The sequence below is a fragment of the Lagopus muta genome, chromosome 1 (assembly GCF_023343835.1).
Source record: "Lagopus muta isolate bLagMut1 chromosome 1, bLagMut1 primary, whole genome shotgun sequence".
Lineage (NCBI taxonomy): Eukaryota > Metazoa > Chordata > Aves > Galliformes > Phasianidae > Lagopus > Lagopus muta.
In genome coordinates this window covers 168,222,124-168,248,213 of record NC_064433.1, presented here as the reverse complement: position 1 = coordinate 168,248,213, position 26,090 = coordinate 168,222,124, and the positions used below count along the sequence as shown (strand labels likewise).

The window sequence follows — 26,090 nt, the reverse complement described above, 5'->3', positions numbered from 1 at the left end:
TCCTCGTTAAAACTGAGAGCACCGAAAAGGATTCCCATTTTAAAAATTAGAGGAATAAGGCCAAGAACTTTATGGCTTGATATTGCAAAATTACAGTCAGAGATTCAGACTTATTCCAGCTCCTTTCTCCTTCCTCCCATTAGAAATGAGCACAAGAGTGAGATTTCCTGGCTATTAGTCTTAGAATCACAGAATCACAGAATCACAGAATCACAGAATCATAGAATCATAGAATTATAGAATCATAGAATTATAGAATCATAGAATCATGGAATGGCCTGGGTTGAAAGGACCACAATGCTCATCCAGTTTCAACCCCCTGCTATGTGCAGGGTCGCCAACCAGCAGACCAGGCTGCCCAGAGCCACATCCAGCCTGGCCTTGAATGCCTCCAGGGATGGGGCATCCACAGCCTCCTTGGGCAACCTGTTCCAGTGCACCACCACCCTCTGTGTGAAAAACTTCCTCCTCATATCTAATCTAAATCTCCCCTGTCTCAGTTTAAGACCATTCCCCCTTGTCCTATCACTGCCCACCCTCGTAAACAGCCATTCCCCCTCCCATTTATACGCTCCCTTCAAGTACTGGGAGGCCACAATGAGGTCTCTCTGGAGCCTTCTCTTCTCTAAGCTAAGAGTCTTGGTTTGAGCAAGGTGGAGTGTGGAAAAAACCTTTATTCTTTGTTAAATACATGTTCTCTCGTTATTCTTATTTTACATTTTATTCATGTGCAATCATTCTCATGGGTTGCAATACTACCTGCAATGTTACCGATGATCCACCCCTGTATCTGGGCTGCAGTTTGGTTGGGGTTGGTGAAGTCAGCTTGCTGAAGGCTGCTGTTGGCCCAGTGCGTGACATGTGCAGCAAAGTGGGGTGAGAGCTGCACACCAGTGTGCGTGAAGAGGGAGCATGCCAGCTGCACCACAGCACCCTGGCCAGAGTCAGCTGCTCCTTCATACACCTTGAGTAACATGTCCTGCACGCTTTGATCTGCCAATGGAGAGAGAAGGAATAACTGCAATTATTGTGTTGAAGCATCAGATCTCAGGGGCTCTGACCTCTATTGGTGGCACCACTGTCCTCTGAAAGTTAAAGCACTTTCACAGCTGAAGTAGCCTTGACATGATAGGGTATTCCTGTAGAGCACAATGACACAATGGGCATAGAAAATTCTTCTTTGTGCTGCTGTAGAAGTCACTCTAGTGCAGATATATCAAATGGCTGATGCAATGTCATGATCACACTGTTATGCATATGAATATAGCTCTTGTGGTTCATAAGTAATTTTATTCATTTGGGGCATTCTCTGAGTTCTCATCTGTGAGACTGAGATCCTCCAGTAGTGACTGTCTGTGCTGCTGTTGGTACAATACTGACATACATCTCTTCCTCATGTTATCAGTGGTGCCACCCATCCCAGGAATCACAGAATCATAGAATCGCTCAGGTTGGAAAAGACCTTAAAGATCATCAAGTCCAACCACAACCTGACCATACTACCCTAACAACCCTCTGCTAAATCATGTCCCTGAGCACCACATCCAAACAGTTTTTGAACACATCCAGGGCATGGAGACTCAAACACCCCCCTGGGCAGCCTATTCCAGTGCTTAACAACCCTTTCCGTAAATGAGTGTTTCCTAATATCCAGCCTAACAATAGGAATATCCAACCTAGGAATAGTATCTCCCTGACTGCTCCAGCTCTGTCTGTTACTCTTAACCCTTCAGTTTTGAAGGACACTGTCCCGAACTGATCCTATATTGTATATAAGGCCTGACAATGCTAAATAGAGTTGACACTTCTTGATGTCTGCCACAAGTGACTCTTATACAAATGACAATAATTTCTGTTCTTTCTGAATTACAAATACATTTTTCATGCAATGTTTTTCTTTAAATTTTAATTTTTATGAGCCATTCCAATCCTTTTATAAAAAACTGCTCATTAACTCATAGTTTCTTTACCTGAACTGATGATTGCTCCTCCTAAATGCAGAATTTTGAATTATGCTTACTGAATTATGTCCTATTCATTTCACACATTTCTCTGATTTGCTAAGATCCTTTTAAATTTTAATCAGGCCTTCAAAAATGCTTGTAGAAACGACGAATATTCAAAGATTCAATAATGTATTCCCTAGTGGATTGATCAAAATACTAATGAAAACAGCAGAACAGTGCCCCAGTCTCCAGTTACTGGGCAACTCACAATGGGCCAATGGTGGGGGTTGCTGTGATGGATACAAGGATATGTTGTAGGCCAGCAAGGATGCGGGTCTTCCAAACTTAGGAGGACCGTGTGTTTCTAAAATCACAAAGTTTCTAACAGGTTTCCCCAAGGAGTGATTTAACAATTCTTTTTCTTGTCATTAATTTGCTCACTCTAATAGTTTGTGATGAGACAATTCATGCTGAAGTGGCTGCCTGAGGCTCAGCACTTGCACCTAGTCTGAGCAATGTTGATGTTTTCCACGTCACCTCAGACTTCCCAAGTGTGTGGGTGAGCCCCTTTCCTGTAGCCCTTGGAGAAGACTTATCTACATCCACCCAATGATATCTTTTAGACTTTTTCACTTCCCTGTAGGAAGCTTCCTCCAGGTTGTTCTTCCTATAAATAAGCCTGCCTCGTGGAGCAGAGCACTGCTGTTCTTCAGCAAGACACCACTGCCCGTTGGGTCTGTGGGATCAACAAGGTCTTTCTGGTTTCCCTAGGTGGATAGTCATTGTATGTCTTCACTGTTACGTACAAATTAATGGCCACCATCTTCAGGGAGATAAGTACTGTGCTCCATGCTTCTGCAGAGTGTTGCAATCAGCTCCGGTGCTCCTCTGCCTTGGCCAAATGCCTGGGGAACTCTGGGCACAGTGGGGCTCACTGTTATGGTCCTGGTTAGAAACATTCTTTTTGTTATTTTTGACCCCAGGAAGACTGTTGAAGGAAGTCCTCAGTTTCCCAGAGGCAGCGCTGAGGGTAGGCAGATTTGGACGTGAGTGATTTGGGGCAGGTAATCCAGCGAGAATTTTGGTGGGCTGGATCTATCCTGCTTTTACTGACCTGCCCCATGCTGAGCATCGAGCCAAAGGTAATGTCACTGTGACACTCCAGCTCCCAGCCAGGTCCCTCACCTCATCAGAAGACTTCTACTGCATCAGTACAGATTTGTGCTGAGCTAAAGGGAAAGTTTAATGTCTTCATGTCTTCCTATTTCTACCACCCAAGAATCCAGTGTGTGGGTTTTCTAGTCTAGCAGTGCTCCTCTAATAACCTGCAGGGAGACCGATCACCTCTATGAAGACTGGTATTAAAGCTTAGATCTATTACTCTTGAAGGGATAAAATATTGAACTCCTTGAACAGATGTCAAGAAAACTCACACAGTTTGAGGTGTAAAGCGCTTTTCTTATGTGTTTTGCATTAGTGTGGGAGAATTTGGCAAGCTCTCTGGAGGACGAAAGAAATCAAAGATGGTAAATTGGAAGCAGATGTTAATGTGAGGTGTGGTATCCTGAGCTTGGAATTTCAGTCATATCAAAGCACTTAGCTAACCAAAGTCCTGAATTCTTACTCAGAAAGCAGTTCAAAATTACTTTAAAATAACTCTACTATGGATCACATAAAACAGCAAGGAGAAAACATTTTTAAGTGTGTTATTTTGTCTACATTTTTTTCAAGACATCCCTTTAAACACCGCTTTTCTTATATTAGAAAATAAATTAAATTAGAAATAATAAAGGTGAATCAATCTTCCAAGTGATAAAAGATTACGGGTGCACGTAAGAGCCGATTCTCTGTGAATGGTGCATGAACCATCAATGCTTTCACTGTTTTTTGACTGCCAAGATTTTAACCACATCCTTCATTATCGTGAAAGAAGGACCAACTAAAATATGAATGCAAATATCTAGTGGAAAAATGGAATATCATAGAATCATAGAATCACAGAATGGCCTGGGTTGAAAAGGACCACAATGCTCATCCAGTTTCAACCCCCCGCTATGTGCAGGGTTGCCAACCAGCAGACCAGGCTGCCCAGAGCCACATCCAGCCTGGCCTTGAATGCCTCCAGGGATGGGGCATCCACAACTTCCTTGGTCCACCCTTCCAGTGCATCACCACCCTCTGTACGTATATATATATATATATGAGCAGTTTGCTTTTACTCATATGAAATCTGGGCTAAGTACTTATTTATTAGATGTAAACCATTGGAGGACTCGATTTCTCTCTCCCCCACTGTAAATGTGTTATCATGAATAATAACAATGGATCCAATTCTACTTTTTTCTCACATTCATATATTAATATTGCTAAAAGCCTTAATGCGCATGGCTAATGCCATAAACTAGAGAGAAATTAAAGTAGAGATAGAATGTCTGGTTGATATTCCGCGACAAACAAAAAGGAAGACAGTGCAAAAGAGCCACCAGGTCATTAATAATATCTATACTTCTCATAGTTATATCTTGTGTGGAGATTTGTGCTTGAATTTCAATGTGCAATATTCCATCTAACCTAATATTCTCTCCTCAATAATTGAATCTTTATGCAGCAAAAAGCATGGCAATTGCTGAGGTAAAATCCCTGTCTGAGCTAATGCTGTTCAAAATCACCCTACCGAATTTACAGAAAGTGTATCAGCCAGAATTAGCTTGTACTGCTATATTGGTTTTGAATAGCAATGATATGGAGAATGGCATTGATGACTAAGGTAGGTTACAGCACAGGACAGTGAAATTACTGTAGGTCTTATCTTTAGTTTTCATATAGCGAAAGTAAATTTTATGCTGAGAAATAATAGTGTTATCTCGTTACATAAGTCTTGTATATAAGCTACAAATTTTGAAGATGAGACAGCCATCTACTTATAAACATTGTGCCCATCATGTCAAACAGTTTTGGACATGTGATGTGAGAGGGTAGCATAATTCACAATTAAAAGGAAGACAACATCCTTAAATTCAGCTGATTCATGCCGGCTTGTAAGATATCTGCCTTTTCCATATCTCTTCCCAGAGAGCCTTTTATTTTAGCCTGCTTTCATGGGAAGATGTAATCATGCCATCCACCTGTCCATACAACTCATTTCCTGCCAGTCACCTTCTGCTAAATTTTCTTCTAATTTTTTTTGCTAGAAGATGAAAATTTTCATTTTTTCAGCCAGCTATAATAACACTAGGATAAAGGCATAAATCCTAAAGATAATTCAGTTTCTCAATTTGAGATTAGGGTAGGAGACAAAATGACTGTTGTCTCCTTGACATCTCCGTGCAGAGGACACAGTGGAGGCCAGCTCACAGCAGGCACCATGAAGCCCTGGGGAACCAAGATCAGTTTTGCTTTCACAGAATAATCTTCTTTAGGAGCAGTTGTACTCCACTGAAAGAGTAAGCAGTACTTGAAAAGAAGGAATAATAATGCGTGTCTACTGAGTGTCCTTTGTCTATGCTGACATCTGCCTGTCAAATCCAGAGAAAACACTTCCAAATTACATTTTTGCAGTGAGGTAGAAAAAAAATAACTCATTAGACACATACAAGTGTCATCTCCTTAGTAAGGCTTTCCTGCAAAACATAGGGAAATCAGTATTATTTTAATGTGGTACATTACCATGAACGTTGTATCCTAGAGCATTCTGCAGCTCCATGAAGGTATTTCCTTGAGCTCCAAACTGCAGCAGCTCCAAAGAAATGGCCACGCTTGCTGGGGAAATGACCAAGTTGGTTCTGTTGTCTGCTTCAGAGGCACGGCGGTAGAGATTGATTGCAAATTCAATCTTCATGTCCTTCAGCTCATCATAGGAGACGCAGTTGCCTTTGTTTAAGCACCAAGTAAGGATGAATGCAAAGAAAACGATGGGCAACATGAAGGTGAGCTGAGAATGCACTCCACCAGATAGTCATACCTGCAATTAATAACAGAGGTACTTAGACAATTAATGATAAATGGTAAAGCACCTGCCCATATCTAGTCAGTAGCGGTTGCCATTAAAAGATAAGGTGTAGGGACACACTGACTACTCTTGGGTAACAAGAATCAAGCTTTTCTAGTGTGCTGTACCCATACAGGATGGTTGGTCAGTGCAGCACATGGAGACACAGTGCTCCTCAATTAATAAAACAGTGACCTGCAGTGTGAAGAGACCCCTTGGTGAAAGCTCTGTGCTCTCCACACTGCCCAGCACCCCCAGCTCCTTTCCATCCCCAGAGAAAGAGTCACTTCCAGCACTCCCCAAAGGAAGCCCACCCCTCAACAGATGCAGGTGTTCAGCTGCAGGCTCCAGCCTGGAGGTTCCATCCATGTTTGCAAAAGGCTGCCTTCAAATTTCCCACCCAGATATTCCTCCTGTGCAGTTCATACTAAGGAATAAAAAGTTGCATTTGCAAAAGGCTTTGGTGCCCGCAGCACAAAATCACTGCTTTGGAATTTTATGGGAAATCAAGAATTTGTTCACATTATATTAAGAGACACTTAGATTTGTATTGAAGGGAAAAAATGGTAAAACAACAAAATAGCTTCTTTCTTTTTGCAGAATTTCACCTTTTGAACAACGTATGCGAACACATTTAAGGAAACACTGCACCTTCTTTCACTTGAGGATTTCCTACAAATCTTTCTCCATGCCCTTTGCTCTAGAGATCACCTCTAATTCTTTGCGTTTACTCACAGTTAGCTCTGTTAAATTGTCTTGCCTTTCTGAGTCCTTCTGGATGTCTGAATTGAAGCTGTCTATGTACGCCTTGTCTCCTTCTTTAATAGGTAGTGGAGTAAAGACTAAGTCATGAGACTGCATTTAAAGGGATAGTCAGTGATCAGAGTCTCTGTCGGCGATGTCTGTACCACTCTGTCCAAATTCCTGTAGGCTACAAGCTCTATAGAGAGCCAGGCAAAGCAGCATGCCACTGACCAGCAAATCCAAGGCAAGGAACAAAAAGTTACACATGGAGATAGAGCCAGCAACTGCCTTCCAAGCACTGCCCCAGCCTCATGAGGCTTGTGACCTGCTGGTACCGAGCAAGGCATCTCCTATCTCTCTTCCCACCCCCTCCTGCTTTTATATGAATTCCATTGATTCCTCTGCCACAAAGGGGAAGAGAAAGGGCTCACTGTGTACCAGGCACGTAGCTACTTTTTCCCCCTATTTTGAAATCTTATGCAGAAAAAATCCCATGCAATTAAAATGTCTTTATTTGCCTTTTTTTTTTTCTTTTTTTTTTTTTAATGCCATCCCAAATACGAAAATTTTCATTCACTCTTTAGTTTCCAGGGGGAAAGAAACAACAAACTGGTGCCTTAAAGGGGAGGAAATAAGGATGGGGTTGCTTTGAAATGAACCTGGAGCAGAACAGCTGTGATGGATACCACTCCAAAGATCACTTTAAAGGGAGTTTCAGTGGTTCATGGCATTCTTCACATGACAGAATCAAACCCTGCTCATCATTCACAGGTTCAGCCTCACAGCCTCCTCACAGCCACACAAGGTTGTGGTCTAGAAGTGTTCGTAAAGCTGCAGCTCGAAGAACTTCATGGTGTTTGACATTACACAGGTACCTGGTTATCTTAAACTGTACAGCTCTGTTGCATCTGGGAAAGAAATCACAAGGTCACTACAACCAAAAAATAGCTTTTAAGCCCTGCTGTTCCACCTTTGGCAGCGGAGGAGCAGTGACTCAATTGAATTAGGGCCCAAATGAGAACAACAAAAATGATCCTCCTTTTCTGCTGCTTTTAGAAAGTGACAGAATAGGTCCTGGTACAGAGAGCTGCCTCAATATCCAGGGGTTTGCACCATATTCCTGTTAGGACTGGTAGAGAGCTTGAGTTTGGCAAGTCCCAAGTTAGGACCACAGGCATAGTTGTAGGTTCTGCTATCAAAATCAATGGCAGTATTCTCATACTGAAAAGTGCACTTGGACATAAGAGTTCTGCTTAAGGAGGATCACCATCATTTTTTAATGTGTTTCAGGTCATGGATGAGGACTGGTTGAATTGGACCCTGGGCAGCCTGGTGCCAGGTTGGTGACCCTGCACGCAATAGCAGGGTTGGAGCATGATGACCCTTGAGGTCCCTTCCAACCCAAGCTGTTCTGTGAATCTAAGATTCTATGACTGTACAGCTGGCTTGGTGTGGTGTTCCCAGAAGCACCAGAACATGAGGCATTTCCTCTGTGCCCTTCCTGATATTCTCTTGTAGAATAATTAAGATTTGGAAAAAGGATAATGAGTCCCTGATGGCTTTAGACATTGCTATCAAAAATTAATATTAAATTTTCACCTGGCAAAAATTAAGCCAATGTTGCTATTCAGATTTGGGGTAAGTGTTCATGGGACATAAAACTGAAAGTTGGGCCCAGCATAAATATGGCAGAACACAGCATCGTTTCTGTGGAAATCAGAGCAAAATACATTCTGGTTTACCACAGAAGGTCTCAGAAATTGGAGTGTGTGTGTTTCAAACTTTTCCTCCCTCCATCTAATTTAGGAAAGGAAATCAAATGGAGGAACCTGGTCAGGAAAAGTAATGTTTATTAACAAGGACTTAAGAAAACTAAAAATAAATCAACGTTGATTTAGAAAGAAAGTGTGGGGAATAACAAATGTTCTTTAACTATAATTAATGAAAGTGAGGGGATGATATGAACATTTATCGTGATCGAGGATAGAACCAAAGATCTTACACCCATTCAATTTAGCAGCCTAAGATTTGAGTTTCTCCTTCCCAAACAGGGACCAAAATCCTGGAACTGGCTGTCCAAGGAGAAAACGGAGCCCCATGGGGTTGATCAGAAAACTGTGCTTGTAAATCTGGAAGCCAGGCCCTGAGCTGCTAATGTGAGGGTGGTTAAGGGGACACAACTCAGGGGCTGCAAACCAACCAGGCCAATTACAGAAATTTCATGCCAAAAAGTAAGGTGTCCTGGATCTGCAGAGGTGGTAGGGTTGGGCCATTGTGGAGAAAGGGTTTCTGGTTGGTTATTTTTAACAACTTTTTAGGGAATTTTGACTTACTTGCATCCTAGCCTGGGCATAATATCCTTCTCTGAGTCTTCATCTGGATAAGAATCACAAGGTCCTGAGGAAACTATTGATAAATTTTGTCTTTGAAAAAAATGGAAAAGCTTATTTTTAAGAATGTAACTGATTTGTCCCCACTCCTCAGGGACAGAAAGAGAAAAAAAAAGCTGTTTTTTGAGGGCTGCTTCTTGACATTGAGATGACTTAGTCTGCCTCTGAGGGCAGTGAGGAAAGGCACAGACTGGAGTTGTTTGGAGAAGACAAGGCACAGTGGTGCTCAGATGGCAATCTGGAACACGTATACTGTGGGTGAGGGAGATGCCTTTGGACTCTTTTTCCCCAGTTGTCTCTCCTACAAAACTGGAGTTTTCTTTGGTGTGATATTTGTGGCTCTAGCAAAACTGATTCTAGCTGTTGCTGTTGCTAGACTACTTAGAAGAGAGGGGCAGCAGTTCTGCTTTTAGGCTCCAGTCAACTTGGGCTCCTGCTAAACTGTCTTTACATAGCAATTCAGGGCAGAATATAGCCCACAGACAGGCTGCATGAAGCAGATGTTCTTCTTCAGAACCCCCTCACTTGCTTTCTTGCATCAAAGGAGTCTCCAGCAATCTTCCTTTCACTCCAGCACAACCCTGGTATCAGCAGAATTATTGTACTTCACCCCCTTTGTAAATGAGAATAAGATTTAGCCTTTAATCAGTGCCATTTTTTTGTGCTTACACTCTTTAAAATATATAACCCTTGGGAAATTAAACTGAATCCAAACCAGCTTGCCTCCTGCTTACATCTCTGATGCACTAGAGAGCTCTCACTGCAAAATACACACACATTTGCTCAATTAGGAAGGAGATTGTGCTGAATTTCAGGATAAGAATAATTTGCATCATCTTTTCAGAATACAGAGATTATTCTGTGGGGAGGTGGTTAGCTGCAGAGCCTCAAAACACCTAGCTGAGCAAGTTCAGGTGAATTTGTTTACTGCTATCCACATGCCACATAAAAACAGCTAATGCCTCTGCCTCCTGCACTGCTCCCCTGTTGGGGCTTGAAGACAAAACCTGGCTTTTCAAAGGATGACTACTGCAGAGGTTCTCTTTCAGAGAAGCTCAGCAGAACAAAGTGTGTTTTCATTCTTCTGTATCACTACTGCTGTGAGTAGAGCAGTAGAGCAGTGATTTTATAGCACAGTGTTGAGGTTTGGAGCTTTCTTCCCTGTGAGAAACTGAAGAGCTCATGGGTGCCCTGTGAGGTGTGAGGGCTGATGGGCTAGCATTGGAAAATTGGTGCTAGAAGCTCTGTTTGGGAAAATAAATGCATGAGCTTCAAAGAGATGATCTCAGCAGTTCAGCATCCTGCTTTATATACATTTTCTGCATGAAGATCTTAGCAGTAGAGCCTGTTCCATGTAGACTCTAAATACAGTACAATCAAAGAATAACTTGAGTTGGAAGATTCGAGACCATCCAGTTCCAACCCCCTGCCCTGGGCAGTGCCATCCAGCTGCTCAGGCTGCCCAGGGCCCCATCCTACCTGACCTAGAGTGTCTCCAGGGATGGAGCACTCACAGCTTCCCTAGGCGGCTGTGCCAGGGCCTAACCACTCCCTGAGTAAAGAATTTCCTCTTAACGTCTAACCTGTATCTCTCCTGTTTTAGTCTAAAAGAATTCACCCTTGTCCTGTCACTACCTATCCATGTAAAAATCCTTTTTCTCTCCTGTTCATAAGCTTCTTTTTAAGTATTGGAAGGTCACAATGAGATCTCTCCAGTCTTCATTTCTCTAGGCTGACAAGCCCAACTTCCTCAGCCTTTCTCCAAAGAGGTGCTCCAGCCCTCTGATCTGGTGGCCCTCCTCTCGACCTGATCTAACATCTTTTTCTTGCACTGGGGCCCCAAGACTGGTTGCACTACTCCAGGTGGGGCCTCAAGAGAGCAGAGCAGATGGGGACAATCCCCCCCTTCTCCCTGCTGCCACCTCTCTTCTGATGCAGCCCGGGATACTGTTGGCCTTTCAGGCTGCAAGTGGACACTGGTGGCCTATGTCCAGTTTTTCATCCACTAGGACCTACAAGTGCTTTTCAGCAGGGCTACTCTCAGTGAGTTCATCTCACAGCCCATACATGTATCTGGGATTGCCCTGACTCGAGTGCAACACCTTGCACTTGGCCTTGCTGAATCTCATTATGTTAATGTGCACCCACTTTCTGAGGGTGTCCAGATCCCTTTGGATGGCATCCCTTCTTTCTACTGTGTCAACTGCACCTCTCAGCTTGACGTCATCCACAAACTTGCTGAGGGTATGCTTGATCCCACTGTCTATGACATTGATAAAGACACTGAAGAAAACCAGTCCCAAGATGGACCCCTGGAGGACATCACTCATGACTGGTGTCCTACCTAGACAGAGAGACATCATCCACAACCCTCTGGCTGTGATAAGAGTCTTATGACCCTTTCTCTGTGGCTAGCTGACCCGTGATGGTTGTGGTCAGAGATCAATCCCTTTGCTGTCTGCAGGAGCTCAGAGGTGCTGCATCAGCATGTACAGTTTACTTGCCACTCTGTGAAATGTCACCTCTGCCCTGAACTGTTGCCCTTTTGGTATCTGTATACTTAGACTGTATGTGGGAGGGAGTAGTCCCAGCACCAGGAGCTGGTAGAAATTCACACTCAGATAAGACAAGCCAGTGAACCATAAGCAGAGCTGGGGAGCAACATGGTGGCACATTTTTCTTCCAGCTGGCTATCTGAGTTGACAACTTAAATATATTTGCTGTTGACAAGGAATAGAAAGTGTGGTAAAAGCTGATTTGAATTCAGATACCTCCCCCACTCCCCCCCCAAATGCTTATCTAACTGACTATTACAGTCTCCTACAATTCCAAATAAATGATGCCAAGGAAATGACACTGGAAGTGGTCTTCATGTGAGCATGTTGCCAATGCAGTTTCTGCTACTGATCTTGCTGGGATTATAGTGAACAAAACAGAAGATGATAGCACAAAGATGTTTATCCAATTGCAGAGCTGACTTCTTATAAGAAGCCCAGAAAGAGGGATTTGACTGAGTGGGCAAGAGACAGATGATATCAAATGGAAATCTCCACAGTGGAAAAATACTATTTTCAGGGTATTTCTGCACCAACCAGTTCATCACCAGTGGTTTTGCTTCTCATGTGGCCTGAACCATCCAGGTGTATCCAGGCTGAATGATGCTTTGCCAAACCCAGTCAGAGCAGACATACCCTGCTCCTAGTGTTCAGTGTTTCTTCACCCACGCTTCTGATCCAGTTCACAGATGATGACCTTGTACAACCAGTATTTCTCCAGACCTTCTTGGTCCCCTCTCTTTCCTAAGTAGACATCTGTATTCCTGCCATTCTGATGTGGCCACTGCAGCACTGAAGAGCAGCAGTGTGGGTGCATGCCCCAAACATCAAGGGCCCAATGCAGCCCTGCTCCACTGGCAGAACCTCACTGGGTTTTTGTGGCAGCAGCAAAGGATCCTTTCAATACCAGCCAGCTCCATCTAGGAAAACTGTGATGGTCCTGCTCAGCCATGACAGGTGGAGGAGGAAGGGTGGGCAGTGGGTGCTTCCCTTTTGCAGGGCAAAACAAAACTTTTATTCTTTGGGAGCTGATCTGCTCTTGCAGTTTACACCTGACCTTACACCATAATCCCTTTTGGTGACATCATAGACATTGCCCCAGTGGCCAAGCTGATATCATGAGAGAAGTTTATGACTGTAAATGGGGAATAAGTCACAAGAACAGATGACCTCAAAAGGAGTTAATGACCTGTTATTACATAAATGCCCCTTACATAAATGTATTAATGGCAAAAAAAAAAAAAAAAAAAAAAAAAAAAAAGGCAAGAAGTGGCCAAAAATCTATCAGTGTATATGGAGAAAGAAATAAATTTGCCATTTTCTCGTAGGCCTGTAGATCCTTCACTAGCATGTCCTATTTCTAAAAACCATTCTACTACTATTTGCATTCAAGTAGCTGTCCAATTCTCTGCTCTAAGATCCTTTCTCAGTTAAAGTATCTGCTACATTAAAAAAGAAGAAATCACAAAGGATCTCCATGTTTTGATATGCCATTAAAAAATTACATGCTTAGAAATAGTTAAGCACTGAAACAAATTGGAATCTATATTTTGTTGCCAGGAATCTATTAAATAATTTTATATTAGCAAGAAAATGTGTCTGTTCTGTAAAGCGAGGCTCCATGGGAGTATCATAGACTGTGTGTAAATGCAAAGCTATCTAATTCTTAGCTGTTGTATTTTTATGATAAACAGGAACAGATGAAATGGAAAACAGGGTACAGTTGTATCCCAGAAAAGTCTTATTGCAGTTACACAACTTATACTTCATAAGCTGAAGATGAAAGGAATGTTCAGAGTCTTTAAGGCTTTTTTTTTTTCTGTAGATGCCTCCTTTGTGTTCCTGGGTGGTTATTCTGTGACCAAACATCTGCTACATTTCCTCTGAGAAATTTTCAACTGGATTTTCTATCTTTGATAGAATGCATGTTTAAATGCTTCTTGGGGTAAATAATTTTGCATCAACACTTCCGAGCTCAAAGTCTGGATCTTCACTTGGTTTTCACATTATGCAAGTAGACATTTAAGGCACTTAATACTTTCTAACCTCTAGTGCCCTTTTTGCACAGGAACAGGCAGTCAGCAGGGATTAACCTGATCCTAATTAACCACTAACTCTTCTGATATTTGGTCGCTGCACAGTAGCATTCTGCCAGGTACGCAGAGGTAAATTGATCTGGATTATCTGCTGGTGCATGTGCTTCTCAGAGGGAGGTCTAGCACCGGCCCTGGGAGTGAGTTACAGGCAGATACGGCTTTAAGCACAGAGCCTAGAGGCTGCTGCGTGGAGCTGGAGGGGCAGCGAGAGGGGAAAGCATGAACTGGAGGGTCTTTTCAGAATGGCTTTCTAACTAGGTTTCTATTTTATACCTAGCCCTTGTCATTCTGGCATTGCTACAAGGCAGAACCCAAAAAGCATAGAAATCCAAAAAGAAGAATAGTTTCTTCCTTTTCATCAGTAAAGGAACGTGATTATGGATTTAAGATGTCTCCCTTTTTCTTTCCCATGTGCAAGCACCATTTCTGATGGAGGCCAGGGATGGCAGGAGCTAGGATGTCTGTCATTACATGCTGTCTACTGTGACTTCAGTATTTCCTTGCAGTCCCTGGAGTGAGCAGCTGAATGCCACTTTCCACATGGAGAGCACAGCACAGCGCTGATGGCCTTCCCCAGGCAGCCCCACGGCAGCCTGTAAAGCAAAAGGAGCACACTGCACGGGGAGCAAGGTGGGCAAGGGAAGACACTTCCACTGGCATCTGCAAAATCCTTGAGTCACTGTAGCAAGAGTGCCCTGAGGAGGATGAGGAAGTTTCTGCTCAAGGTGTGTGAGGAGATGCAAAAGAACATTCTGAGAAGCACCAGGACAAGAGCAAAACACTCTGGCTGATACTTCCCTGGTGTCCTGGTGCAATCTGAAAGCCTGTGACAGCCTCCCTGGTGCCAGATCCTGCTCTCCCCTTGGGATCAGCCCAAAGTGTCCTGCAGCACTATGAGCTGATGGCAGGCAAAGCCTCTGGCTTGCTGCCCCTATAGACTTGCAGTATTCAGCTTTCTGAGACTGTCCTTGGGACAGCTGAACAGCTGAAGGGACAGCCCTGAACAGGGATGAGCAGTCATGCTGCAGAAGAAGCAAGGTCAGCTTAGAGAATAAGGATGAGGGTAAAGCAGGAGAGCCAGAAGTGGATCAGTAAGTACACTCACGATGGCACTGGCATCCTCCTTCAAATGAAAATACCTCTTTGTTAACTGAGGACAATAAAAGTCAGTGCAAAAAAGGGCAATGAAGCATTGATTTACAGCAATGTGGGTGGGTTGCTCTTCCTCTTGGTATCCAATTTAATGCAGTGTGGCTGATTTGGCTGAGAAATGGACCATTGCCTTCTGCAAGAGCAAATTCTCCCTGGTTATACAACATTGTTTCCCTGCTGACAGTTTTCTATAAAGAATGTATGCATTTATAGCATGCATTTTTATACATATTTTTTTTTCCAGCAAGGAAACTGCCCTAGCACATATCCTTCATAGGCCTGAGCAGGTTTGTACCAACAGAAACCTGGGCCTGGCATGCAGTTCCTTAACAAGTCAGTACAGCTGTTGAGACCACTTTGTCCTTTCTTTCCCAATGGAGCATCTGAAGGTACCATTTGCCTCTTGGAAGGACAGCTCCCATACCCCTCAGCTGCGTTTGGGAGAGAGTTAGCTGTTAAGAATAAGCCCTGGGTTTTTCTCACTAGTAGGCACAGCGAATTTCTTTAGTCCTCAGGAAAAAGCTGAAGAAATTATCGACCTGAGTCTGCTGCCAGAGGCTGGCCCTATGCCATCAGTTTCTCCCCCCTGCCTTTCTGCGATGACCCAACCTTGCTGGGAGTTGTCCGGCCTTCTCCCCTCCTAACCTATCACAGGCTGAGGCTTTGGGCAGTATTTGATCTCTGGCACCAGGATCTTAACCATAGGAGAAATATTTCTCACCGAAGAGTTAGGGCTGAAGATGTTACATGGATCTCAGTCCCATGGGAATAAGCATTGATTTGCACAGCATCATCCTACCCACCAGCACTGGAAAGCAATGCTGCAATCTCTGCCAAGGTTTGCCCACTATCTGCTGAGACAACAGAGAAAGCTGAGCAAACAAGCAGCAGAAAAAGCTTGTTACAGAGCCAAGATATGCCTTGCACGATTTTAATGATGAATGTTAATGCTTGCAAGAGGCAAAGCAGCTTGTCTCCAGGCTATTCACAAACTCTCAGTCCCCCTGGACTGTTGCCTCTGTAATAGCGCCTCATTTGTGATGGGACTTCTGGGTCACACCGAGGCAGGATGATAGGATCACCTCTGGGCGCTGGGAAATGACTTTGAAACTGAATTGTTTTCTGTATTGCTGCAGATGTTCCTGCAGAAGGAAAAAGGGAAGAGACAGCAGAGTAAAAGCCAGGGAGAAAAACCTCCCAGTAAAGGGATCTTGAAAGGAACTTTGCTGATCCTGAAGCAACTAACAATTAAGCAAACTCACCAAAGAGCTTGGTGGGCTTTCTTTGGTAGTGACTGTGGTGCCTCCGATTCACTGCCTGTGGTTCATCTTTGTACAGATGGCTCCAAATAGGAGATCTGGAAACCAGATCAAGCTGGAGAAGTAGGTGAGCATGTACCCATATGAACAAGTGCTAGGTTCCAGCATGAAGTTTCTTGTCTTCTTTTCTTTCTTTTTTAGATATTAGCCCTGAAGCATTCTTCCCTGAGCCATAGCAGATCTTGGAGGTCAGGAGACTCAAAATAATACCAAGTTTGGCAATAATTTTGGAAAGCTGCCCTCTCCTGTGTCAAGGTGCAGCCTGTTTCTTATCCAGCCATGGGCTCACTGTGATGTAACTGGAGAGTAGTAGAGATGTACTTGCAGAGTAGAGAGCTGGCTGCAAGCTGAGATGCCAAGGCTCTGTAATGCAGGCCTATTCCTTAGAGAAAAATACGTATCTTCTCCTCCTTTAAATCAAAGTCTGATGGGGTTTGCACCCACAAAGACACTATTGTTTTGTTTAGGTTTCTCTGTTGTATGCAGCTTGACATTTTGCCTAGGCTCAGTGTTGTTGCTCCTGGTTTTTCTCTGGGGTAGAAAGACCTGTGTGAAGCCATGCAAATGGTATGTGCTATTAACTACAGAATGTCTGCTGGTGTTACAGGTTAATCCCCACATCTGGAGTTGTTCTCTATGCACTTTTGTCCTGAGATGCCTTCCACAATAGGACCCTTAGCACTGTTATATTCCCAGCCCCTGCCAGACGTTTGTTCTGGAAGAAGATGACATTCAACCACTAAACTATCTTGCTTCACCAGAAACTTCATCAGTAAAAGAAAAGGAAAAGTGCTAGAAAGCTAATTGCTCTTTTGAAGGTCACTTCTTCAAGGATACAATGATGTGCTGATTTTGCTTGAGATGTGGCATAGCACATATGCTCACCGCACGACTGTTGTAATTAAATATCAAACATTTATTTCTCAATGGATTTTTTTCTTCTTGCTTAATTTGTATCTCTTGCTGCTTTTCCTGTTAACAACTCTATTAATTAAGGGAAGGTGTCAAAGGACCAGCTGATGAATGAATCATGAAATTAAGAAATGGCTGTTTTTCAGTGTTTTTTTTTCTTCTTTTAGAGATACAACAGCTACATCTGTCTGGAAGAGCACTTGTCAAATACAGGGACATTTAAAATTGCAGTTCCTTGTAAAATAAGATTCTTCTTTACTTTGGTGCTTCAAGAAGGGGAAAAAAAATCCAAATATAGGGGAAAAACAGAGCAAGCAGTTGTCACAGTGTCAAAATTAATTATTTTGGATTGATCCATTTACCTTGATCTTTATGACCCTCAAGAATTCTAAATACCTATCAGTCAATCATTTGAATTCCTCAGCTAAACCCCATTCCTCATTAAATAAAGAAATAAGGAAGGTATTGATATGCTTTTCTTTGAGCCTGTCACTCCACAGTCTGAAAATACAGATTATGGCATTTAAAACTGTTCTCAAGAGTTTCCTTTTTAAATAGCAAAGGAGCCTTTTGTCCCCCTAAGAATTCCATCACAATCCCATTGGTGTCAGTTTCATAGAATCATAAAATTATAGAATGACCTGGGTTGAAAATAGCCTGGGTTTCTTGCTGATCCCTCCTGGGACTAACTTCAAATTCCACCTTCAACATCAGGGATGGAAGGAGACTGGTGCAGTGTGGCCACTGCACCCCACTTATTGTGGGCCACAATTAAACAAGCTAAGAGGATGAAACCTCTGTGGGAGGAAGGGCGATGGCAAAAGTACAAATATGGGGAGGCATGGCAGGTTGATTATATCACCTTGCCACGATCTCGCAATGGTAAGCATTATGTGCTCACCATGGTGGAGGCAACAACCGGGTGGCTTGAAACATATGCAGTACCCCATGCTACTGCCCGAAACACCATATTAGGTCTGGAGAGGCAAATCCTGTGGCGACATGGCACCCCAGAAAGGATTGAGTCAGATAATGGGACTCATTTTAAAAATTCACTTGTGGATACTTGGGCCAGAGAACATGGCATCGAGTGGATTTATCATATCCCCTATCATGCACCAGCCTCTGGTAAGATCGAACGCTACAACGGGTTGTTAAAAACGATGTTGAAAGCAATGGGTGGCGGAACATTTAAACACTGGGAGAAGCATTTGGCAGAAGCCACCTGGCTGGTTAACACCAGAGGATCAATCAGTCGAGATGGTCCTACCCAATCCAGCTCCCTACATATTGTAGAGGGAGATAAGGTCCCTGTAGTACATGTAAAGAACATGTTAGGAAAAGCAGTTTGGGTTTTTCCTGCTTCTGGGAAGGGCAAACCTATTCGCGGAACTGTCTTTGCCCAGGGACCTGGGTCCACCTGGTGGGTGATGCAGAAAAACGGGGATGTTCAGTGTGTACCACAAGGGAATTTGATGTTGGGGGAGTGCAGTCTGTAATCCCATGTGTTAAGCATGATGTAGTGATGTAGAATAAGGGGTGGAATGTCATGGTTTTATGATTTTTGGTCATCAGTATTCCACACCATAACATCATGTAATGCACTGGGGGTGGGGTTTGATATCTGCCGAATGTTCGTCCGTCGGAGAAGAACTACTTTTCCCCAGGAGACTTTGCGGTCAGCAAGGGGATATAACTCCAAGCAAGGTCACCTGATCCTTCTTCTTCGCCTGCTCTTCGCTGTCTGCGCTTCGCTATCTGCGCTTCGCCGCCTGCGCTTCGCCGCCTGCGCTTCGCCGTCTGTACTTCAGTCACTCAACTGGACTGCACTTCTCACCCCAGCATTGTGGTGAGGTCTATACAATTCAAACAGACTCTCTCTCTCTCTCTCTCTCATTGTATTTTACTAATACTATATTTAGTAAAATCATCTGTTCCACCTCAGATCAGTGCTGTTGTTTTCAAGTATTTTGGGGTCCCCTGCTTCCCCTTTCCCAGAGGCGCGGATCCGCAGATCCCTCCGCCCTGCTGGTCACGGAACTGGGCCGGACCAGCCCATAAACCGTTGACAGAGATTATATTCACTGGTGACTGTGCTGATGCCAACGAGCAACAAAAGACTGCTGGGTGTTGCAATGGTGTAATGGAAGGGAAGTTTGGACCAGGCTCTCAGCAATGTGATCTAGCTGTAGGTGTCCTGTAGGAGCTCCTGTTTCCCTCCCTTGTGTCCTCCCTTGAGCTGCTCAAGGGAGTCCTCCTGCTGAAACGTTCCACTTTGTGGAAGACCCATAAAGCCTGTAGGGAGGCAGGATATCCACCAATGATTGGAGCTGAGAGGAGCTGCTGGGTGCACAAGCCCTTTCCACACTGCTCTGGCTGTAGTACTGAACCAACCACTTCAGAAATTTGTTAGGTTAGGCAGCTGGATCTGGAAGCTCCTCACATGAGTGCCTGCCTATGCACCATGTTGCAGATGGATCATTAGCTTTCTCTGCAGCTCAAGGAATGTCTGTTACTGGCAGAGGTAGGAACAGCTACTTCAGCCTGGTGCTCCCTTCCCAGAAGGATGCCAACAAGAAGGGGCTGCAGTAGCAGCATTTCCATTCAATTACAAAGCCATTGACAGTTTGATTGCAGAAGATCATTACTAACTCCCACACACCTTTGCTGAACTAAACAAAAACACGTTACGGGTTTTCAAAGCACCACAAATACTCTCTCAAGAGAGAAGCTAGGATCTTTTAATTCATTCTGGAATCTCCTGCACTGATCATCTTTGCATTTCTTTGGACCTAGCCCACTGCGTTTCAGTGAGCCGCAGTCATACGCATTCTAGGATAGGAGAAAAAGCATCATCTTTCTCTTCCCAAACCATGCTGTCCTCACAGCCAAAGTTCTGCTGATGTGTCAGAATCAATATTCAAACAATGCCAGTAGATTCATTTCACATACGTCATACATTTCATTTCATCATATATTTCTACTGATGCATGAACACCTTTTATTTGCTCTGATCTGTTTTCTTATGATAGACCATTTCTTCCCTGAGCATTCAGCTTCTTTAGGATGGCACAGTCAGTTTGTTCTCTACTTTCAGCTTTTCACTTCTCTTTCTCTCTGCTGTATTTGGGCCTGGACAGCTGCCAAATGAGAAGCTGAAATCAAAGACAAATCAGAGCCATTTATAAATCAAACTGGAACAGATTTTGCTGTAATTTATTTTTTGTCCTTCAGTATTGTGTGCTGTGATAACTTGAAGGGGAAAGGCATCAGACTTTCAGGGTGCTAGCATTTAAGCTTAGACCCTGAGACAGAACCCAGCCTCCTCAAGTTTCTCTTTCCCTAGCAGGTAAGACCTCACGCAGTGTGGTGGCTCTGGTCTGGATGTGATGAGATGCCCCTGCAAATAGCTCTTCAACACTCATCACCCCTCCTCTTCGTCGTTCTGCTTTCCTTCTCCCCTCCTAACCAGACTCAGGTGCATGACACTCAAAGCTCAGTGTAGATATTGGGGCACATCAGCACCCTTTGCTTGGCTTCTCTCTAGCGCCCATGGGCACTCGATTTTTGGACTTCTGATATACCTTATGAGTCAGGAAGCTCCTGTGGCTGGATTTGGCACGCAGGTGACTTTGTATCATGCACCTTCAGCTGTCAGGCCCTGTGTCACGGAGATGTCCCTGCTACATACACACACAGAGTGTATGGAGATGCACTACACCAAAGTCACAACACGTGCACTTCGGTTTTCTTGTCATCCTTGCCTCTCAGGGGCAATGCCAGCACCTCCAAAGCTCTGGGATAGGCAGTATCCCCTTAGTGAACACTGGGGGCCAAACCTGTCACTGCCATATGAGGTACTAAACTCAGTGGAAATAGTGTGACTCCCTTCAGCTGGGAGTCTCTCTCTTCTACTTGTGTGTTTGCCCTGCATGAAATTCAGATTGCATGTGGCATCTTCACTGGAGCCTTTGAGGAAAATGATGGCTGTCTCATGGAAAAGCTGGTGCTCAATCCCTGAGACTGCAATTCCCTGAAGAGTTCTGGAAACCAGAAATAAGAAGCAGGGCTGACTGTTATTCCTATCACTTTTGGAGAATTCTTTTATGTGACAACTTCTAATATACTTTGCTTTACATGCTGATTTTTCTAAAGCATTCTTTTCAGAATCTTACCCAGAATCTTAGCTCCTATATTGCAGATTCCAGTCCTCTGTCTGTACTTTCCATCCATGCATGTCTCAAGTCTTCTTTTTATTCATTCAAGTCTTTACATCATCGCATATCATTTTCAGAAGATTTCACACTTTTGAAAGTCCATATGGTTGTCAGATTCTTTTCTGATGCCACTTGTTTATGGCTTCAAAATAATCAACATGAATTCACACATCTCTTCTTTTTTTTTTCTTCTTTTTTTTTCCCCGGTCTTTTTTGTACACAACTCCAATAAGATTCTGCCACTTCTCCAAACTATGCTGCCAAACTTAACACATCAGCAGAGGAAGCCTGGGGCAAAAAATCTGTTCAATCTTGCTATTCATTCATGTCAGGCTGCAAGCTAGCTGTCACTTCTGAGTGTAGACAGGTTTTCTTTGGACCATCCATCAGCATCCAGATAAGATGTGTCTATGGCCACTGTGTCTATCAGGCAACAAGCAACCATGTGCACAGAAGTGGGACTTGCTCCTCATGAGTGTTGCACCACAGGTTCAGCCCCAAATTGGGTTCTGTCTGAATGGATGAGAGCAACTGCTGCTGGAAGGAAGCAGCCCAGTGCCTGGGAGAGATGCAGAGGGCAGAGGCAGCTTTGCTGTGGATTTACGTGGCACAGCGAGGCAACACTGGCAACCAGTCAAAATCCAGAAGCAGAGTAATAAATTAAAGCTTTGCTTTCTCATAGCCAAAATAACAACAGACTGGGGGGGGGGGAATAAATAGCTCTGTGATGGGAAACCATTAAAAAAATCATTATTACAATTCAGTTCAAAAAATATCTATGCAATAGCACATATGAGCTACAAAAGCACAGCTGTTAATTCACCAAAGTAGGAGGAATTATGGAACTGGTGCTATGCATTGCATTCTTAACGCACACGGGTTCCTGGAGGCCCTGTCACGGAGCCAGCCGGCGCTGGTGGCACTGCTGGGTGCTGGGCCTGACAGGCAGTATTGTATTGGCAGGACTCAGGTCATACTTAGCAGATTATCCCCGTACCAGGAGGGTTGAAATTTCCATCCAAGTAATAGAGGAATTTGTGACAGGCAGCCGGCTTACTGCCCTGCACTCTAGGGCTGGCTCACAGCGGATGCTCGGCTTGGTCCCAGCACAGCTCCAACCCCAGAAAAGCCAAAGGCCGTGGCAGAGCCATTCAGGTCACCAAGCAACGTGGTGACGAGGCTCACCAGTTCTGGGAGTGAAGGGAGGGCAATGAAGCAAGTTGATTGTGCAGGAGCCTAGCACAAAACCAAAATGCATTGCAGAGTTGGGTAGCGGTTGGCTGGAGCAAGGCTTGAGGTCTACTGCCCTCTGAAACAAGTGTCACCACTCACACAATGTGCTCCTCAGGGACTTTCGGTTCAAAGCACCCAATGCTTTTCGTGGGAGCAGACATGGCATTGCTGCTTTCTGCTGGGGGCACCATGCTGGGTCACCCTGATGCGGGCCTTGGGGTTACCACCTGCTGGGGACGGCAGCTCCCTGCTCCATCACTTGTGCTCAAGGACCACGAGATGGCACTAGTAACTCTTGCAGGCTGGTGGCTTAAAAAAAAAAAAAAAAAGTTAAAAAAAAGGTTAGAAAATAGCATGCTGCATTGCTGTGATCCCCTTAGAAAATGTACAGGCAATCCATAGTCACCTCTCCTCAGTCTTAAAACTGGTTAGGTATTTTTCTCACTAACCGGTCAGATTTGGCTAAAACCATCTCAGTCACCATTTTACTGTGTACTGATGGTCAGCAGTTATTACTTATGCTGAGAAAGTTAAATTAACAGCCTCCATCTACCAAGCTTGTTTGCATTTTTTGTCTCATATATTCAGGAGGAAAGTAATTAAAAAGGACAAGTGATTCCAAAGTGAGCCATGTTTAATTCAAAAGGCTGAGTCAAAGCAGAGGCTGAGTGCATATGCTCAGTTATTCATCTCTCTCTAAGACTTCATTCAGATGCTCTTTCTGTGGCTGGAAACAACACATTCTATCTGCGTGTTAATGGGCTGAATATTGACATCCAGCTCCAAGGCCAGCCCAGCATTGCTGTGACCCACTGGTCACATACTAGCCAGCACCTGGTCTGGGTTCCCTCCTGGGCAAGATATTTACGGCTTTAGGACACCATTATTCCGTTTAGCAGGAGAGGCTGCTGTCTGTGATGGTGCAAGAAGCATTTTTACAGCGTGATCCTGATGTTCTGTGTTTCATGCCCCATGGGATGCCCAAGAGCAAGTGGGAAGACAGGAGGGTGCAAAGTCTGATCACAGAATTGCAGAATGGTCCAAGCAGAAAGGGACGTTTGCTCCAACTCCTGCTCCAGCAGGGACAAACATAGAGCAGGGTATCCAGGATCGTGTCCAGGCAGGTTTTGAAGATCTCCAAGAAGGAGACCCTGCAGCCTTTTTTGGTGGCCTGTGCTGGTACTCTATCACCCACTGATGGGACAATGCTGGAAACAGAGGCGTGCAGCCTTGATGTAGCCTCTGAGTGGGAACAATCCATGGTAAGAAAGGCATCAGGTAATATCTTAGGGAAAGATACTCGAGGAGGCTCAAAAGAGAGCCAAAAATCAAGAAGTGATAATGAATCCAGTGTCTGAACTTTCGCCCACTTCCATTTACCATTGCAGACATTTCCCACCATGAGATTTACACCTTGACAAGAGCATTCCACACCTGGATGTCTTCCTCATGTACATGCACAGGTGTCTCCTTCCAGTCATCTGAGCAACCTGATTGAGCTGTGCATGTCCCTGTTCATTGCAGGGAAGTTGGACCAGACAACCTTTAAAGGTCCCTTCCAACTCTAAGGATTCTATGATTCTATGATCTCTCATCCTGTTCATTCCTGGACTCAAGGCGGCAAGATCCTTCGAAGCTATTGAAATAACATTACCCAACATTGCACTGAGCTCACCTGGCACAGGAAGCATTCAGTAAATGACTTCAGTGAAAGCTGCAAATAAACATGAACATCTTTTCAGTAGTATACAAATGCAGCGCTGTTTGTTGCCATAAGGTGCTGTGGAAATCGGAGGAATGACGAGAGATTCAGTAGGGAATTTGACAAATTCATGGAGGATAAATCCATTGGTAGCGCAATAGAACAGTTGGTCACACAGTGATCTGAACATAGGATTGGCTCAGAAAGTATATAGGTCCTGTGTAAACTCTCCAGCTCACACTGTGCTGAGTCCTGGAAGCTGGAAAGGGATGCTCTATGCTCAAAGAACACAGACTCTGTTGAGAAAATTCCTTATCAGAACAGAAACCATGTTGAGTCAGTCTGGGGAAGAGTCAACATGGTTTTATATGGGGAAATCAAGCCTCATAAATCTATTAGATACTTCAGAAGGCATCAGCAACGATGCGTACAGCTCAGAGCAGCTTTCCAATGCCTTTTCTTATAATCTCTTGAAGAAACCATGCTGCGATAGTTTAAGAGGTAAGGTTATGTGAATAAATAACTGATTAGAAACAGAAAACAGAAAGCAGAAATAAATAGTTCTGACACTGGAACGGGGTGGGCAGTAGAGTCACACAGGGAGAGCTGGTACTGTTTTGCATGACTTAAAGCTGGAAAAAGAGTGGGTTCATGAAAAAGAAGTGTCTTGAGGATATTAAGTATTCAAGATAGTAAGGATGATGGACAACTGGGGAAGCTGCACAGGAGCCTTACAGTACACAGCAACTGGGCAATAAAATGGCAGATGAAATTGTAAATGAAAGTCTAGCCAATTCTCAAGTAAATTGTGTTGAAAAATAACTCTCTTTTTACATACACGATACCTGGCTCTGAACTGACTTTTACTACTTGGAAATGGACCTTGGGACTACATAAAGTTTTATGAAAAGTAGCTCAGTGCTCAGCTGCTGTCAATGAAACAAATCACATTTTACAAATTACTGGGAAAGTAATGGAAAACAAAATGGAAAACAACTTCAAACCCTTCTGTAAATTGACATGGACAGATCTTCACATCTATGTGAATAGACCTAGAAGCACACAGCAGAATAGAAAAAAATACAGAGGGGTAAGAAGAATAAACAAAGCACGGAATGGTTTCCCAGGAGGACAATATTATAGAAACCTATAAAAACATGAGTATTCTGGAAATGGTGAACAAGAGAAGGTTATTGAGTATCTCTCCCTGCAGCAAATCTTGGATTTATCAAGGGGTGTTAAGAGCGGGCAGGCTTAGGAGATGATCCTTTCTGTAAACATGTAGTTAGGCAGTAGAACTTCCTTTCACAGGATGCTGCCAATAATAAATTAGAAAGCAACTGAACGCAAAGGAGGAAAAACATTTACAGAAGTGCCATCGATGTCACCACAGGGTTTCCTGAGACAGACATAAGGAATCAGAGTCACATAACATAGAACTGTCTGGGGTGCAAGGGACCTTGAAGACTATCCAGTTCCAATCCCCATGCTTTGGGCAGGGGCACCTTCCTCTAGAAGCACAAAGCCCCATCCAACCTGGCCTCCAACACCTCCAGGGATGAGGTATCTCTGGAGTTTCTCTTGGCAACCTGTTGCAGAATGTAACCACCCTAATTACTTTTGGTAGCCTTTGGTATGCTCTTATGAAGGTAGCTCAGGTGTACAGGCTTGCCCACTGCAGTACTTACAACCTAGGCATGAAGCTGCGCACCTTAAAAAGCTTCTGAAAAGAATCACAAGATCTTATCTCCTTGCTGATACCAATGTGGTGTTTTCAGTATTCTGATCTCTTTTTCCATTGTTTAGACATCCACAATTTTTCTCTGCCTCCCAAAC

At 43.9% G+C, this 26,090-nt stretch overlaps 1 protein-coding gene across 4 annotated transcripts in view; it reads right to left on the bottom strand.

Moving 5' to 3' along the window:
• SERPINE3 (serpin family E member 3) overlaps window positions 1–26,090 on the bottom strand; it is a 74,072-nt gene that overhangs the window by 13,091 nt on the left and 34,891 nt on the right. For 2 of the 4 annotated variants that reach the window (XM_048930374.1, XM_048930348.1), the window contains exons 1-3: window positions 21,278–21,841; window positions 5,613–5,907; window positions 760–993 (exon numbers count right to left, since the gene is read on the bottom strand). In XM_048930374.1, coding sequence (XP_048786331.1) covers window positions 760–993; window positions 5,613–5,868 — 490 coding nt within the window. In that variant the 5' untranslated portion in view covers window positions 5,869–5,907; window positions 21,278–21,841. Of the gene's footprint in view, window positions 1–759; window positions 994–5,612; window positions 5,908–6,669; window positions 6,702–21,277; window positions 21,842–26,090 lie in introns of those variants that run through there. The other 2 variants (XM_048930364.1, XM_048930358.1) reach the window with 2 other exon arrangements.